The sequence below is a fragment of the Heliangelus exortis genome, chromosome 1 (genome assembly GCF_036169615.1).
Source record: "Heliangelus exortis chromosome 1, bHelExo1.hap1, whole genome shotgun sequence".
Lineage (NCBI taxonomy): Eukaryota > Metazoa > Chordata > Aves > Apodiformes > Trochilidae > Heliangelus > Heliangelus exortis.
The window spans coordinates 97,245,095-97,262,608 of record NC_092422.1 but is presented as its reverse complement, the minus strand read 5'-3'; the positions used below and the strand labels follow the sequence as shown (position 1 = coordinate 97,262,608).

General features: G+C 39.6%; 1 protein-coding gene across 2 annotated transcripts; it reads right to left on the bottom strand.

The window, feature by feature from the left end:
* Nucleotides 1-464: 464 nt before the first annotated feature.
* On the bottom strand, nt 465-16,346 carry C1H21orf91 (chromosome 1 C21orf91 homolog). Of its 2 annotated transcripts, XM_071755289.1 has the most exons (6): nt 16,222-16,314; nt 16,025-16,129; nt 15,414-15,543; nt 5,823-6,353; nt 2,529-2,591; nt 465-1,504 (listed from the first exon to the last, which is right to left on the bottom strand). In XM_071755289.1, the coding sequence occupies exons 3-6, from the start codon at nt 15,535-15,537 to the stop codon at nt 1,344-1,346; spliced, it is 879 nt and encodes a 292-aa protein (XP_071611390.1). In that variant the 5' UTR covers nt 15,538-15,543; nt 16,025-16,129; nt 16,222-16,314; the 3' UTR covers nt 465-1,343. The 2 variants fall into 2 exon arrangements, with proteins under 2 accessions (XP_071611390.1, XP_071611398.1); XM_071755297.1 differs by lacking the exon at nt 16,025-16,129 and having other exon boundaries at nt 16,222-16,346.
* Between the last annotated feature and the right edge of the window lie 1,168 nt (nt 16,347-17,514).

Sequence of the window (17,514 nt, the reverse complement as noted above, 5' to 3'; positions counted from 1 at the left end):
AAAAATAAAATTAATCAGTCTGTCCAATGTTGCCCAGATATCACCATGGGGAGGGCAATCAATAAACTGAATCTGAATTGTCATCTTACTTCTCAGTTTGATTTTAAAATCAAAGCTGAACCATTCTTCATGCTAGTCACTTCTTCAGCTTAGCTGTATAAATTACACACTGCTTTCACTTAAAGTGATAAAATCAGAAAGCACTTTAACTTTTGAGGATGGTGGTGAGGGTGGTGGAGTTTCTCTCTCCTCACCTCTGATTTTTTCAGTGCAACTCAGCAACTTTCAGTTCCACAAAGATAGCTCTATAAGCAGTCTTTCTGACAAAGAAAGATTTCTCAATAAGGTATACTGATAGAAGTTTTAAAAAAGCTGTTCACTATAGAGTAACATTACTATTTACATTTCAAATTAAAACGCTTTATCATAATCTGATCCAACTTTATAAAAAAATCATAACAAGGTAAAGTAGTATTACAAATTTATTTAGTTTCTTCAAAGTAGTTTTTCAGCATTGAAAATTTCACATATATAAAACAACTTCAACTTCTATGCATTGAAACCAAAGTATGGGTTTTTGTAAAATGCAAAGGAAGTGTTGTGCTTTTTTTTAAACATTTTTCATGAACCAAAATCTTCAGTTATAAAGCTGATAAAAATAAGTGATGCACCACCACATTTTTGTCTTTAACATGCAAAGTTCATCTCTTTGGGAAACAAGATTTTTTTTTTTTTTTAAATTGTATCATGAAAGATACGGACCTGAAAAAGGATAAACAATCATACACAAGGCATAAACATTACACAGAGTAATTCAGACATTTTATAAAGAGATCTGAAAAAGTACCTAAAATAGTGATATTTAGTATAAAACTTCAGTAATAAAATATTGCTTATAATAAATAAGAAAACATGAGTTTCATTAATACTGTTCACCCCTTAAAGCTCTTTTGGATGTAACATGATCAGACCTACTCTAAGTTCAAAGTTTTGTTTTTCCTCTGTATGAAGGAGGCAGATTTACAGGCTTCAGGTCATTCTTTGTTAGAAACAAACTTTATCATCAGTCAAACATAGAATTCATTTCAAGGCTCATGTGTAGTTATGGGCAAAAAAAAATATTTATATCCCAAGGTGTGAATAAACCTTATTACAGTAATTTTAATACCTAAAATATTTGCTTTTTTCGTTAAAACCAAAGTGGAGTAAGACTTCTCATAGATTATGAATGCAAAGAGAAAGCTGCCCAAGTTTCCTCAAAAGCTTCTAAATATCTGTACACCTGTACTTAATGGTTCTCAAGGCTGTTAGGAAAAGTTAACTCTAGAGAAGTGGTGTCCCCTTTATATAGGGACATTTGACTTCACCCCTGCTCGTCCCATCTGTACACAGGGCAGTTTGGAGTAGTTCTTCAGCAGCTGCTCAATAGCGATGTGACGGACATTGAGCTCTGAGGCCAAAGAGTCCTTTTCTTGGACTTGCTGTGTCAGCTCTTCAAACACATCTGCAAGAACATTATTAGGTTAATGCACCTGGTCCCTGTACTTTCACAGAGTTAAGAAGCACCACCAAACATTGCTATGAAAGAGGTACAGCCATTTTAGTGGGCTCACGCACAAGAACACCACTTTTTCTGGTTCCAGCAGAGCTTGGTGTATGCACTGGGAACCTAAGAGGATTACCAGTGTATATATAGTTTTAAGTGACCTGAGCTAAGGTGAAGCTCTTTGTAACTCCAAGTGGAGTTGGTTCTGCTTGTATCAGAAACAGTGTGCCCATCAGGAGTAGGGAAGTGACTGTCCCTCTGTCCTCAGCACTGGTGAGACCACATCTCGAATACTATGTTCAGTTTTTGGGCCCCTCACTACAAAATCACTGAGGTGCTGGAGTGTGTCCAGAAAATGGCAATAAAGCCAAGGGTCTGGAAAACAAGTCTTGCAAGGATTAGCTGAGGGAACGGGGCTTGTTTACCTTGGAGAAAAGGAGGCTGAGGGGAGACATTACAATTCTCTACAGCTGCCTGAAAGAAGGTCCTAGTGAGGTGGGGCTCTGTCTCGCAAGTAATAGGCAATAAGATGAGAAGAAATGGCCTCAAGTTGCAACATGGAAGGCTTAGGTTGGATATCAGGAAAAATTTAATCACCCACAGGGTTGTCAAGCACTGGAATAGGCTGCCTAGGGAAGTGGTTGAGTCACCACCCCTGGAGGTATTTACAGGATGTATAGATGTGCTTAGGGACACGGTTTAGCAGTGGACTGGGCAGTGCTAGATTAACAGTTGGACTCAATGATCTTAAAGATTTCTTCCAATGCAAATGATTCTGTGATTCCAGTCTTTAAAAAAAAATAAATACTGTATTATTCAAGGGCCAGCGTGCAACACCCAAGGAAGTCACATAATACCACCTAGAAATTTGTTTTACATGGAAACTTGATATACAGAGATGTAAGTTCAAAACTTAACAGATAAGAAAGGTATCACAATTTATCAACCAAACCCCAAAAAAATAATATTGAAAAATTCTCACCCTGGATTTCCTTGAGCAGTTTTTCATTAAGTTGCTTTAACTCTCCAGGAGTCATCATAGTCACTGTAACAATAAAATCTGTTATTACTACTACTGAAGTCACATTAGCATACCTAAGCAGACTCCTAACTCCCTCAAACTGTTGTCATCCTAAAATTGAACAGATCTGTGACAGTAAGTCAGAGGCAACTTTATTTATCACTCATTTGTGGAAAGTATGTAAGCATTCTCTTTTATGTTGACCTAGACAAGGATTTACTCAATAGAAGCCACCTCTTCAATGTCAAAAAGCTGAAAACTCAAGGCCTCAAAAGAGCAGTGTCCAGAATCAGAAAAGCTTGTCATCTGCTTGACACATTTAAATACTTCACCTTCTCTAACTGCAGAACATGGTTTCCACAGTGTAACACCTGCAAATACCTCAGTTTAACTGTAGGCAAGCAGAAAATTCTGAGGCAAGTCCTGCTATGTTTGCAAGTCCATAGAAAATGGATTCCAGAGAGAATTTTCAGCACTCAGTTACCTGTTTTGACTACTCGGTTTTGTGCTTTATGCATATTAAAATAACAGTTTCCAATGAACCTTAGTAACAAATGATGAAAAAAAAAATCTTAATTTGATACAAAGACAAGCATATAAAAATAGGTTTACTTCTCACTTTCTTGTACTGTTCCTAGTGAGAACGAAAAGATCCACTGTATCATTCAGAAGCCCTGATGTATCTCAGCTTATGTGTACATCAATCATTCTCAGAGAAATATACACTAAACCTCAGAGGAGGGAATTGTGAGTCTTCTATGCTGCCCTCTACCAACAGCAAGTAGGGAAGGACTGGCCTGCTTCTGGCATTCTTCCTAGAAATCCCTCAACCCAGAAGTGGTGGTCACAGGTCACTGCCATGCCTGCTGCTGAAATGGCCTTGGCAGTGTGGTGAAAAGTGACAATCCTGAGCACCACAGGAGGATACAGGGCATGGAAACAAGCTTGAGACCCTGTAGCTATTAATTATTGCTTTTAAACAACGCTGCAGTTTAGCAAAGCTTTTGCATACTTAAGAAAAAGCTATGCTGCAACTACACAGCTTTCATTCAGGTATTTCTCAGTACAAGAGGTTCCTATACTGTAAATTTAAAGTGTGAGTTTTGAAAAGGACACTTGTTACAGACCCTCTAGACTATTAAATTATCCTAAGCCTTCTCTTTCAATGTTGCTCACCTCTTGCAGTTGTTATTAATTTCCTGTCAGTATTGCCAAACAGAGGTTGGCAATCGCTAAAACAGGCTACTTGTTACTTGTGGCATAAGGCCACCTAAAAGTGAAACAGATTCACATTTCTCCTCCATCAGCCTGATAAGAGTGGTGCTTCTTCCTATTTTGGGCTTCAATACAACTGAATACTAATTTCTCACATCTTACCACCCTTTCAAGCTCCATGAAAACCCTGATAAGATTTAATATACTAACTGACAGCTTTATAAAAATGTAATTTTTTCCTTTTTTATAACCAGTGGTAGGATGTTACTTCCTATTTCTTCATTATTTTCATCAACACTTCATCAAGTGTAGCAGATATGCAGGTTCACACACTTTGTGTGTGTTCATCAGGACAGGACAGTTTTATGTCACATATGATACAGAAGAAAAAGGGAGAAGGAACAGAACACCAAATTTAAATGGTAAAACATTACTGTATCCAGACCTGAGGTAAATTATGAAGAAATACTGACCAAACTACTTACAGTTACAAAAATAATTTTTTTATTTGACTGCTATCTCATTAGAGGAGAGGTACTGCAATAAGGTACCTAATTCTGTCAGAGAAGGTCTGACAACATTTTTCTATAAAATACAAACTTCATATAATCATAGACTCTTCTAATAAATGTCTTTCAAAGGTAAATATAACAAAAAAATTAAACAGTTAAAATACATAGCAAAAGTGCCTTAAAAGCACATTTTGCAGGCATAACACAATGAAAAAAACCTCCATTATTGTGCTCACAACAGCTTTATGTTCCTCTGTCCCAAAATAAGAGATCAGAGAAATAAATTCCGAGTCACTAACTTCAGCTAGATAACCCCATAAACCAGGCAAAGCCTTCATAATTCCTCTGGTAACTGCTGTCCTGTTTTATATAACTCCAATTTATGACTGAAGAGGACACATGGTCAAACACTAATCCTAACAGTTTTGATTTATGGCTAAAAAAATGGCTACTACAAATGCAATACGAAGCATCATACAACAGTTAAATAAAATCATTTTATAAAGAATAAGATATAACCGAACTTTGCAAGGGCAGGTTTCTTAGTTTGTTAAAAAAATGGAAGCCTAAATAAACCAATTTCAATTTTTTACAGTACCTCTTTTACTGTCTTCCAACATTTGAATACCATTATCATAATGCCAGGTGTCTGGCATCATCTAACTTGCTATTTTTACTAGTGTTGTCTTCTTTCTCTGGGCTTCTGAAATTCACAAACCCTCTCAAATTACCTTCCTTAGTTCCACATGTAAGAGTGGCTGTATTCCAGTTTAAGACCAGGCAATGTTCTAAAAGAAGGATGTTAACTGCAGAGATCTTTGGGAACTTAGTGCTAACACATTTCATGTAGGCCAATTCCAAAGACACTGCAATATCCTATATTCCTGAAAACTTCTTCTAATGACCTTCTTAAATAATGGGAAAACTTATTTTCCACTGCTTTCAATATCACTGCAGTTATCTAAAGATTTTTCAGGTCTACTGCTGCAGTCTTAAGAGGACATGGTGGTGTAAGGGCAATCCCATTTTCTTACACTCAATAAACACAAGAAAAAAAGGTATCTAGGAAAATGCACAAGAAAAGTCTGCTATTACTAAGAATGTTTAGCTTTTTATGTCTGCTCTACTACCTTACCTGTAATTTCCCCTATTGCTTTTGTGTAAAATGTAACTCAAGGCACAGCACAAGTTCAGTATGACAGTTTCACGAGTTTAGGAATCTCCACAGGCAGCAGGGCTGTGACTGCAATAAACTCTAACAGTTATGTTTTTGTGCAAAATTATACTCCAGTGTGGCACAAAATATGCATAACTGAGAAGGGAAAAAAAAGAAAAAACAAACAAACAAACAAAAAACCCACACCAACCAAACCCTCCACATTATTTGCTTAGCCATGCGGCTACTTCACATTTTACAGTAACTCCAAACTGTTAAAAGCTGGATTTCAGAACGTGAATTAGTGCCTTGTGGGGACATTAAGTGGTCAAGAGAAGATTCAAAGAATGTCCTTACTTGCTAGATACTTACAGTCTTCTCTGCTGTATTGAGGATACCTTCTATGAACACTGGTAAGTGAATCATCAGCTTTTTCAGCTTTCTTGACTTGGCTGTGATTAGGCCACAAAACACTGCTGCAACAGAAGGTAGCACCTGCTTCTTGTAACACATCAAGTCTGAAATCAGTAGATTCTCCTTGTTCCAAAAGACTTTGTGAGCAGCTCGAGATGCCTCCAGATTTCCCATCTATCCATTTTGCAGAGTATCTAGGTACTGGGGAGTCAAACTGGGGGAGTAGTTTCCTATCAGTCTGATGTCTGAAGTTAAAAAGCTGGTGTTGGGATGTTTTTGAGCTTTCAGGATCAGAGTCTAAGTCCTTGTTTTGTGCGTACTGTATGATCCAGTTAATTTTTTTACTCAAGATATTTTTCACTTCTGCATATGGACTTTTAGAAAGTTTTGATCGTGGACAGTCTTGATTTGCTATTAAGTGGAATTTTTCAAAGCAGTCTCTGTGCCCCCTTAAAGATCTTGTATGTAGAAGATCTGACTTTGGTACTCCTGTAAAGACACAACAGAAAAAGCTTCTTAGACTGCATACTCAAGTAATTTTTCAAAATCTTTACTTACAAGCAACTAAGAAAAGAAACCCTCAACAAATGCTTTCCCATTAAGAGTTTAATCACTGAAGTAAACAAGGACAGGTGATACTCTTAAAATTTTCAAAATTCCACTAGGTGTGTAGTCACATAATAAAGTCTTCTAAATTTTAAAGCATTTGTGCTTGAAAGTAAACAGTTTCCATCATAATAAAGTTCTGTTTGTTTGGTTGTTTTTCTGTTTTTGTTTTCTTTTTTGGTTGGTTTTCTTAAAAGGGAAGAAGTCTACAAAGACTATTTCTGCTTTTGCAACTCATTATTTCAGAACAATTGATAAAGATACATGATAACTTGAAATGTTCACTCACATTTATAAAGCTGGCTAGAATAGCTGCCTTATTTAGAGATTATAATAATAATGAACAAGTTCAATTCAAAGGAATCTTCTTGAATATCAAGACTACACATCCCTTCACAATCATTTTCATTTAAAAAAAATACATCAGTTATTATTGCCCTACTTATCTTCTACAGTATATTTTATTTGTTCATTAGTCTTTTTTTTAAAAAAACCTTTTTATTAGCTCTTTCAGCTCCATCAATTGAAAAAAATGTTAAAGAAAGCCTGCATTCCCTTCTTAACAATTCATAATCCAATGAACTAATTGAATTGAACAATTCATAATCCAAAAACTAATGTTTTTTTCAGTGGTAAATAGCCTTAGCTTAAGCAGTTGAAGAGGAAAAATATCCCAGAATTTAATGAGTGAACTAAAATTATCAATACTTCTACACACATGAACAGTAAATTTTAAGTTCGTACTCTGACATTTGTTAATTAAAGACATATTCAAGCCCCTTGAAAGAAGTTTAAATATTTACAGGTAAGATTTATATATGATCATAATGAAAAGAAATCTGCCTTGTCAGCAGAATGCTGGCATCCACCATATATATAGCTTCAATAAATGTGTAAAAGTACACATCATTATTAAGGAAAATCAAAGGTGAGTGAATGCACTTCATAAGACAAATTTGTATATTACTGTTTAAGCCAGAACACTTAGAAAAGGTCCACCTCTAGTTTTAGCTGGTTGTGGAGACCACCTCTGAAGCCAGTGAAGGAAGTTTTCTAGGGCACAATTCACCTCATCCTAAATAGTCACCTCTAGAAATATTCATTAAGCACCTATGCTTTTTCCTTTAATTCCACAAGCAAGAACCTTTGTGAAGGGCATCAGTCCATATGTGTCTACTTTAAGAGCTCCAGCTTTCACTCCTCCTGAAATATTCCAGCTGCTGCTCTACTCAGCTGTGCACCTCACACAGAGTATCAATCACTCTGTAAACAGGGATGTTTAACCATCTCATGAAACAACTCCTGAATAACTGCTACTGCCTGCTAGGAACACTAAAATCAGATGAAATCAAGCTTGGTTTACCTAGTGTACAGAACTAAGACCTTGCAGCAGACAGGAAAACGCTTCACAAGGCATTAAATGTTTATGTCTGTCTATTTTAAGCCACTGCTGTGTATAAGTCTGCTCATTAAGAGTGTGGAAAGAATTCTTACAAGAGAAAAACAGATCCCAAGACCTTTTTGAAATACATAAAAAACAATCCATGATGACCCAAGACAGAAAGTCACTCACTTATCTAAATGACATGGGGGAAGGAAAACTGATATTCAGTTATATAATTCTGCCAATACTGAAAAATAGGATCATTAGAGAGGTGCATCTCCATCACATCTGACTGACAATACCTAAAGCCAACTGCTATTTTTAAGTGTATGCATGCAGTTTCATTTGAGAATTAGATCTTGACTTACTAGAGTGCCTAGAAGGAAAACACCAGTGCCATTCATTAACTTCCAAAACCAGACACATCATAAAGACTAGCTATGATCTTGTCCATAAATTTAAGTTCTCTTCCTCACCTTCATATGATAAAGCCAGTTCATTCCATACATCAAGCAAGCACACAAATCATCTTCCATTGTATTTCTATTAAAACTTGTATTTTAGCAGATAAGATAGACATGCAGAAGACATGTCATACAGAATGGAGATTCAGCTGACCTTTTAAGCATTTTCAAAATTCATGTTCCCTATGAAATACTTTCCTAAGAAGAGAGTTTACAAATGTATCAGGACAAGCCAATACATTCTGATACATTCCTGTTACTATAGGAACTGCTATGCTGAAGATGTCTCACACTTTGGAAGAAAAATCAATTAAACTGACCCTGAAGGTGGAAGCCAGGAGAGTGCATTTCTGAAGTCTGGAACTTGCCAGGTAAGTTCCATTAACAGCTCAATTTATTTGTTCGCATGTACAAATCTCTGAAATTTACAAATAGAAAATTCAAGAATGTACTTTTAGAATTAGCTACACAGCTCTCCTATTAACTCAGCAATTCTTACTTAGAAGATGCACTTAGAAGATGCAAGAATAGCATCTTGAACTAAGTTAGGACTTGCATTTGTAGTTATGAGGTTTACTGGAAACTGCAGGTAGTTTCTCAAGTCCGTTCAAGTTAGCATAAATGAGTCATACCCCTGGACTGCAAATGTTACCTTGAAACATGTTCTGTTCTGTCTAGACTAAAGGGGGATGATGAATTCTTTCACTTTTGTTACTAAAATAATATATCTTATTGATTATTACTTCATTAGCATTGAAAAAAATAAGTGTAGTATTTTGGAACAGAATGAAACTAACCCAGCAGTTTCCAATAATTTCAGCTATACCTTATAACCCATTTTATTTCAGTGAGATATTCTTCTGTAGAGTCTTAAGAAAGAAAAGTAAAAATTGAGTGCCTATAGCTTTTAACAAAACCATTATTTTTTTCTCCAAGATGAACACAAAGAATTCGGAAAGAAGATACTACCAGGATTTTTCATAAATCTTAACAGGAAAAAAAAGCTATCCAATAAGACAGATCTGTTTATAGCACCTTTGTCTCAACCTAAAGACTGGGATGGACTAACCTGATGCTGAAATTGCCTCAAATAGCACACTATAAGGACTTTAAAGGACCACAGAAATGTAATTAACATAAATCAGGGGAATAGATGCACAGTACTTACACTATGTCTTCTGTACTACAAGACCTAGGATACAGACTGGCATTTGCTATTCAGCCATTGTTTAATGAAAACAAGACAAGCTAGCATTATCCAACATGTTACCATAGTTAGCAACAGAAGATAAACAAAAGAACATATTAAAATCAGCTCAAACTACCAAATTTTCCCCTTCTGCTTTTGTCTCTGATACAAACACTTGGATTTCAGAAAATCCAAAGATTTAAAAATAATTCTGCATTAAGTTATACCAGCACAAAAATCAGGTTGAGATAGAATATCTATGACAATTACTGCAAAACTAAACCATAATTATTAGACTTTCAACTCCGAAACCTTCAGACACAAGTCCAATGTTTGATCAAATACATTCTTGTTTTAAGTTCCTGAAGCTGGAATATCTACAGGTGTTGTCCAGAGGATGCCAGCACATGAAGGGCACATCTGCATTGTACACATTCCCATGAACAGATACCTAAATGACTCAAACAAACTCAACTGCTTAGCACTCCAGCCACCCACACCCACTCTGAGTGGAACAGATGATCTCCTAACAGGAGAATTTCAACAGTCAGACATCTCTGTACAGCACTGCATTCTCAGGTGGAAACCCTCAAACTGGACATTCAAAACAGCTTGTAGGGACACCATATTCAGACAGAGGGTTTTGTCAATATATATGCATACAGGCAGCTAAGCATACTTTTTTTTTTTTTGCCTTCTTACATCTTCCTCCCACCCTCCAGCTGTAACTGTAGATCTGTTGTTAGTATTATATATTCACTACTAGAGTTCAGTTAATCACTTTCCCACCTTATAATGAAGTTAAAAAGGAGAAGCAATTTGTCTCAAACACAAACACAATTTCCTGGCTTATGCAATCTATTTGCATATGAATTTAAAACATTTCCTGTTTCAATCCACAAATTACTGTGACTCCTGCTCAGACAAACAAAACAGTACACAGTATCTCTGATGTTTGCTTTGTCTGCAGGAGACAAACAGAAAGCAACATCCAACTCCAGCAGAACCCCACCACCAGGACACTCTAAACCACATCTAGAACTTTAAAATCAGCACAGAACAGTGCAGAATCAGTACAGAATCAGCATTGTGTCTCATATATCAAATACTAAGCTAACATTTTAGGTATTTTAGAGTTTAAGCATTCTGAGGTGCTAAATGACCTGATAATGACCCTTCAGACACAAAAGCCAGTTTTGCAGTCAAGCATGTGTAGTTTGGTCCACATAGCTTCCCCAAGCCTGGATCCTCAACAAGTGCAACAGGGACAAAAATACTGCACCTTCAAGGCACTTTACCCCCACCCCCAAGTTTAGACTAACGATTAGCACTTCTGAACTTTCCTAGAAGTTACTCTTTCCCTGTTTCTCAAGAAAAATTGATGACACCTAGCAAGATGACAAATAAGAAATCCTGTGACAGAAACCACATCTGAACTCCAAAATCTGCCCTCAAAACAGTGGTTTCTGTGAATTAAGTAAACTCAGTAACAAGTGACATCACATTTTAGGTTAAGCTATAATTTTATTTCCTTATGACTTAAATACAGTATTAAAGAACTTACGTCAGAGATACGATTTCTGATAAAAAGCAAAGCACAGTTACTAACTTCCTCATTCAGAAACTCAGCATTTATCTAAATCAGACCTCAGATCGAGCTTTCTGTATAGTGGTCTTCTCTATAAAGGACTGTAATATTTTTTTTTCCTAGTTATGTATCATTATCAAGCTACCGCCTAAATTATTACAGGTTACAAAAGAAAAAAACCCAAGGTCAGAAAGGCAAAAGTTGAGACACATCACAACAGTGATCCAGGAAGAAGTCTAATGAGTCACTGCAGATGGAGATGGTCTCTGATTTGCTCTCTTCTAATTACTCATTTTACTCAACCATAATAATTAACAATGTTACCATCTACACTGAAGTAAATTTGTGCTGCTGTTGAACTGACAGATGTTAAGAGACAAAGACACAACAATACTAAACTACATTGTAATTAAGTGAAGCTAAAGTAAATGATACTTCTGTTGTGTACTGTTCATAAACCTTTGTGAAAATCTGTTTCAGAGGTGGTTAAGCCTTGGGCTAGACCAGTTTCAAATGCCTGGAATTACCACAGACAGCTTTAAGCAATCAAATGCTGGCATCAAAGGAAACAGAATTAAGAGTTTAGTTAAAGCACTACAATATGACACCCTGTTAAAAAGCAAAACTGGGAAACCTGCTTCCAGTATTTAACTTCATGGAAGTTAACAGGGTGCTGCCAACAGTGGGAGTACTAAAACATACTGCAAGATGCTGAGCTGTGACTAATAGCCTGCCTGCTCTCAAGCAGCAGCTATTTCCTACTTCACTTAGGGAGTAGCTATGCCTTCGTGCACATCAACACTAAAAATAAGCAAGCCTTAAGCACTGTCCTAGCTGTTGCATTAATATCTTTAGAGTAGCCTATTTCACTTTCTGAATTATTTTAAAATATATGTGCATGTTTTAACTGCTTGGGGTTTTAGATATGTTAAACAAAAAAGCAAGCTAACAATGAGAATGGCACTTATTTTTAAGTGTGGGGTAGCACATCTACAGAGCTGGCACAACTTACGATTGATTCTGTTCAACAAGTAGCTATGTTAGAATGCATCTGAACTTCATTGAAACATAATCAGGATGTTAGTATGAAAACATTCAGTATATTCTGAGTTAGTCAATTATCCAAATTTCCTTCCCTACCCAGGGCTATCAAAAGATTGTGATTTTGTTTGTATATATATCACAGTGTTTGTTACAGGAAAATACAGGAATGCAATAGATATGTCAGAGGTAGGAAGAGTGTGACCATGGATATGGTAACAGGCTGCTCTGTTCATACACTGGTTCAGGTAAAGAGTCCTACAGTGATACTTTATAAAGTCACTTACACAACCTCTGCTGCCCTTAAGTCTCCTCTCCCTATAACAGCACATCTTTTCAAAGATGATCAAAGATAGTAATATGTTTTTCCCCCATCATACAAAATAAAACATATAATGATTCATGTAATTTCAGGTGAGCTTCCATCAGGATTCTGTTCACGTAGTCTTCTTTTAAAATTAACTAAAAATTTAGAAGACTATGCAAAGTCTTCATAAAGTGTACTAAATTCCAGAAAAAAACAACAAACCCAAAAACATTCTAGCTAAAACAAATGATCATTTTGTAAAGTAATAGCCTTAACAAGTAAATTGACAAATACACAGCTTCTCAAATGACAGAGCACAGACATCACCCAGCAACATTTTAATGTATCCTGTTTTATTTGTTTCAACACCTCCAAACCAAAACTAGATGCTGAATGCACTAGTGCTGAAAGCACTTAATTCCCATTACAGCAACATATTTCCTAGTAATTTTAAGGCCCAGAGAAACATCTTCATTTCATACTGAGAACTACAGGACATTTTAAAGCAGTGATGAAACTCAAAGCAGACTGACAGGTTGTCTTAGGTTAGGCATTTCCTCTGAGTTTTTATCAAAAAGTGCAGATACGCAACCATGTAGTAGTGAGGTGGATCAGGAACTGGTTGAAAGGAAGGAGTCAGAGAGTTGTAGTCAATGGGGCAGAATCTGGTTGGAGGTGTGTGACTAGTGGAGTCCCTCAGGGGTCGGTACTGGGACCGGTGTTGTTCAATATCTTCATCAACGACTTGGATGAGGGTATAGAATGTACCCTCAGCAAGTTTGCTGATGACACTAAGCTGGGAGGAGTGGCTGACACACCAGAAGGCTGTGCTGCCATTCAGAGAGACTTAGACAGGCTGGAGAGTTGGGCAGGGAGAAACATGATGAAATTCAACAAGGGGAAGTGTAGAGTTTTGCATTTGGGGAAGAACAACACGATGTCCCAGTATAGGTTGGGGGCTGACCTGCTGGAGAGCAGTGTAGGTGAAAGAGACCTGGGGGTCCTGGTAGACAAGAAGATGACCATGAGCCAGCAATGTGCCCTTGTGGCCAAGAAGGCCAATGGCATCCTGGGGTGCATTAGAAAGGGTGTGGTTAGTAGGTCAAGAGAAGTTCTCCTCCCCCTCTATTCTGCATTGGTGAGGCCGCACCTGGAGTATTGTGTCCAGTTCTGGGCCCCTCAGTTCAAGAAGGACAGGGAAGTGCTTGAAAGAGTCCAGCGCAGAGCTACTAAGATGATTAAGGGAGTGGAGCATCTCCCTTATGAGGAAAGGCTGAGGGAGCTGGGTCTCTTTAGTTTGGAGAAAAGGAGACTGAGGGGTGACCTCATCAATGTTTTCAAATATGTAAGGGGTGAGTGTCAGGGAGATGGAGCTAGGCTTTTCTCAGTGGTGTCCAGTGATAGGACAAGGGGTAATGGGTGTAAATTGGAGCATAGGAGGTTCAAGTTGAATATCTGAAAAAATTTTTTTACTGTAAGGGTGACAGAGCCCTGGAACAGGCTGCCCAGGGGGGTTGTGGAGTCTCCTTCACTGGAGACATTCAAAACCCGCCTGGACACGTTCCTAGGCGATGTACTCTAGGGGGCCCTGCTCTGGCAGGGGGGGTTGGACTAGATGATCTTTTGAGGTCCCTTCCAACCCCTAGGATTCTATGATTCTATGAAATTTCTACTGACATATTAAAGCATTATTCACATTAGAACATACTGCCTCTAATTGCAACAAAGACCATAAAGCCATCACTATTTTGGTTTTGTTTTTGAATCAAAGCATAGTACTGAGTCAGTATGAAACAGTGATACCAATTTGCTAATGCATTTTTTAGATTTCTGTATGGCAAGAAAAAAATTAATCACTTACACATGCATTAAAAATCAGATGCACAACAAAACCAGTGTATGGAATTCAGATCCTTACAGCTTCCTACGTTCCAGACAGTTTTATGCTTCTAGGATTCAGAATAATCAACTAGACCACTGGGAACTGCACTCATACCTCATGATATTTTCCCTCATATAGCTTCAATCTTAAGACCTTTAGTGTGCTCTCATGAGTATCAGGAACAAATGCTACTGTCATCAAGAAATAGGATTTAACAGCATTAAGATATTCATACTCAACAACCCATAACAATAAAGATTACTCTAAGTCATCACATCCATGTGCAATTGGCAAATAACACTTCAAATAGCTGAAAAAAAAAAATAAAAAAAATCAAGTACCAATATTTATATCCTAAAAAACCCATATCTGACCTAAAAAAGGGAACAAACTAATTTACTTCTTATTCATGCCCAAGACTTGAGTCCACAAGGTAAGTAGATTTTTCAGCAAAACAAGGCTTGAAATTCTAGACACCATTTCAAGACCAGAGACAATGCTCACAAGGTTGCTTTTTTAAAAGACAGAAAAAAATACCCACTTTATAATTTGCAAACTTTAAAAAGTTTAGACAAGGGAATCAGTTTTATATTAGATGTATTAGCACCTTCTGAAAGCAAAATTCCCACCCTATTTCTAGTGTGAATCTGATCTGCCTGCAAAAAAATCCTATCATGCTTAAAAACCTGCATTTTAAGTAAGTTTTATAGACAGACAGCTTTAACTATCAAACAAATATCCCGAATAACGGCAGAACACAAACTCCTTTCCATCTAAATTAGCACCAGAGGTCTAATACCAGAAGATGAAATGAAAACCAGGGTATTTCATAACCTCTGGAAAGGTGGTTACATCTTTCCACCTGGAGGAGCAGGCACGCTGACAGCCAGGACACCCACCTCGACGGGAAACGAGCTACACAGGAACCCAACAAACCAGTTTCGCCGGCAAGAAAACTTCCTAAACATACGCGTTTTCAAACCCAAGCGTTCATAAAAGCTTCCCGGTAAGCCCGGTCTGCCTTCAGCTCCCAGCTAAGCAGCCTGTGACCCAAAGTTCGCTCAAGACGACTCGCATTACATCTTTACCTTCGATGTTCAGTTCAAAACACACGTGGCAGAACGACAGCGTTTCCTTCTCGGTCCCCAGCTTGCAGACGCTGCAGACGTTGTCATCGTCCAAGTCGATGCTCACGAACTGCTCTTCGTTCATAGTGCCCTGGTCGGGGGAGGACAGGAGGAGTCGGGGAGGGGGGTGCGACAAAGGACAAAGGCCGAGACCGTCATTCCCACCGCCCCCGAGGCGAAGCACCCGCCGCCGGGAAAGGCGGCAGCCAGCCCCGCACGCTGCCCCCACCCACGGCCCCAGCCCCCGCCGAAAGCCCCCGGCCCACCCCGAGACGCCGGACCGAGGGCGAGGGGAAGACGACGAGAGCGAGAGCGTCCCGGGAAAGTTTCTGCCTTGGAGCTGCGCAGGGTGCGCGGCGTGGCCAGGCCGCACGGCGGGGGCCAGCGGGGAACGAGCCCTCCCGCCGCTTCCCCACCCGCGCACCCCTTCCTTCCTTCCCTCCCTACCTCCCCTGGACACCGCCCCGTCCCTCCCGCCCACTCCCCCTCGGCCCCCTTCTCCTCATTCCCCGCACACCAGCGGCTCAGTGCTCGCCAGAGCCAGGGTCCCACTCACCACCGCCGCCGCTCACCGCCCGCCCCAACCCCGCTCTCCACTATTGTTCGGCCGCCAGCGCCTCCGCCGCCGGAGCTCGGCGCCAAGCTCCGCCCGCCGCTTCCGGCCGGCACCACAGCTCCTGGGGGACGGGGGGGATGGGGGATGATGGAGTTCGGTCGGTTCGTCCTAAAACCCCGCTCCGCCGCTCCTCGGAGGCTGATGTTGCCTTACCGCGATGCAGTCGAGGGCTAAGAGGCGGGATAATCCATGGGATGCCGCTTATCCCCCTGCCCCGTGTGGCCGCAGGAGCTCTCCCGCAGCAGTTGGGCTCGCCCGGAGGCGGCACCGCCTCCTCCAAGGGACGGCGGGGCGGGGTGAGGCGTGCGGACCGCGGGGTATGGACCGCCCGCCCGGCCCGCCCCGCCCCGCCCCGAGGGTACCGAGGTGGGGGGACGCGCGGTGCCCTCGTCGCCCTTGGGGTCTGATGTTGATTGCTCCAAGCTGAGCTTTCTGGGCAACAAAACTTGTTGGGTTTTATTTCGTTCACCAAGGGGGAGAGGGAGGAAAGAAACAAGTTAGTGTTAAACACTTGAAGTTTAATGTCCACGAAAGGAGGAAGAGGAGGAGGAAGGGGACCGTGCCTAAGACACAAACAGTCTTGAAGTCCCAACTTTAGGGATTCGACGTGATGAAAAATATCAAAGTACAAGCTGTGGGTATGATCTGAGTGGAAAATAAATCCAAGCCAGATCTATGTTTGCACTCTGTCGGTGAAGCCACAGCTGGCAGATTTTGTTGACTGGAGAATTTCCACAACTGACAGAAATGATGTGCAACACATTCCTTCGTGTCAAAGTAGGATTATTTATGAAAGAGCTAAGTAATCTTCCAGAATGTCCTCCATCAAAACATGTCGCTCTACAGTTCTTTCACTCTATTTTCTTGGGGCATTTTCTTCAATTTTATCAAAAAGAAAGAAAGAAAAGATCATGTGCTGTGTTAGCATACACTCCTTCACAGCTCTTAAGTAGTAATCCAACTTCAATTTTCTTCTGTTGAAGTATGATGGAGCATGTATTAGAATCGCAGAATTACCTTGGTTTGGAAAAGACCTTCTTAAGGAGTCCAGTTGTTAACCCTTGCAAGACCTTGACTAAACCATACCCCTAAGTACCATGTCTATCTGACTCTTAAATACCTTGAGAGATGGTGACTCCACCAAGGCCCTGGGCAGCCAGTTCCAATGTCTGATAACCCTTTCAGTGAAGAAATTCTTTCTAACATCCCATCTAAACCTCCCCTGGTGCAACTTAAGGCCATTAACCTCTTGTTCTATCACTTGTAACTTCAACAGACCAATCCCCCCACCTCTCAACATCCTTTACAGTAGTTGTAGACAGCAATAATGTCTTCCTTCAGCCTCCTAAACAACCCCAGCTTCCTCAGCTGCTCCTCATAAGACATATGCTCCAAACCCTTCATCCCAGAGCTCCCTGAAATCTTCCTCAAATTCTTTCTCTCAGG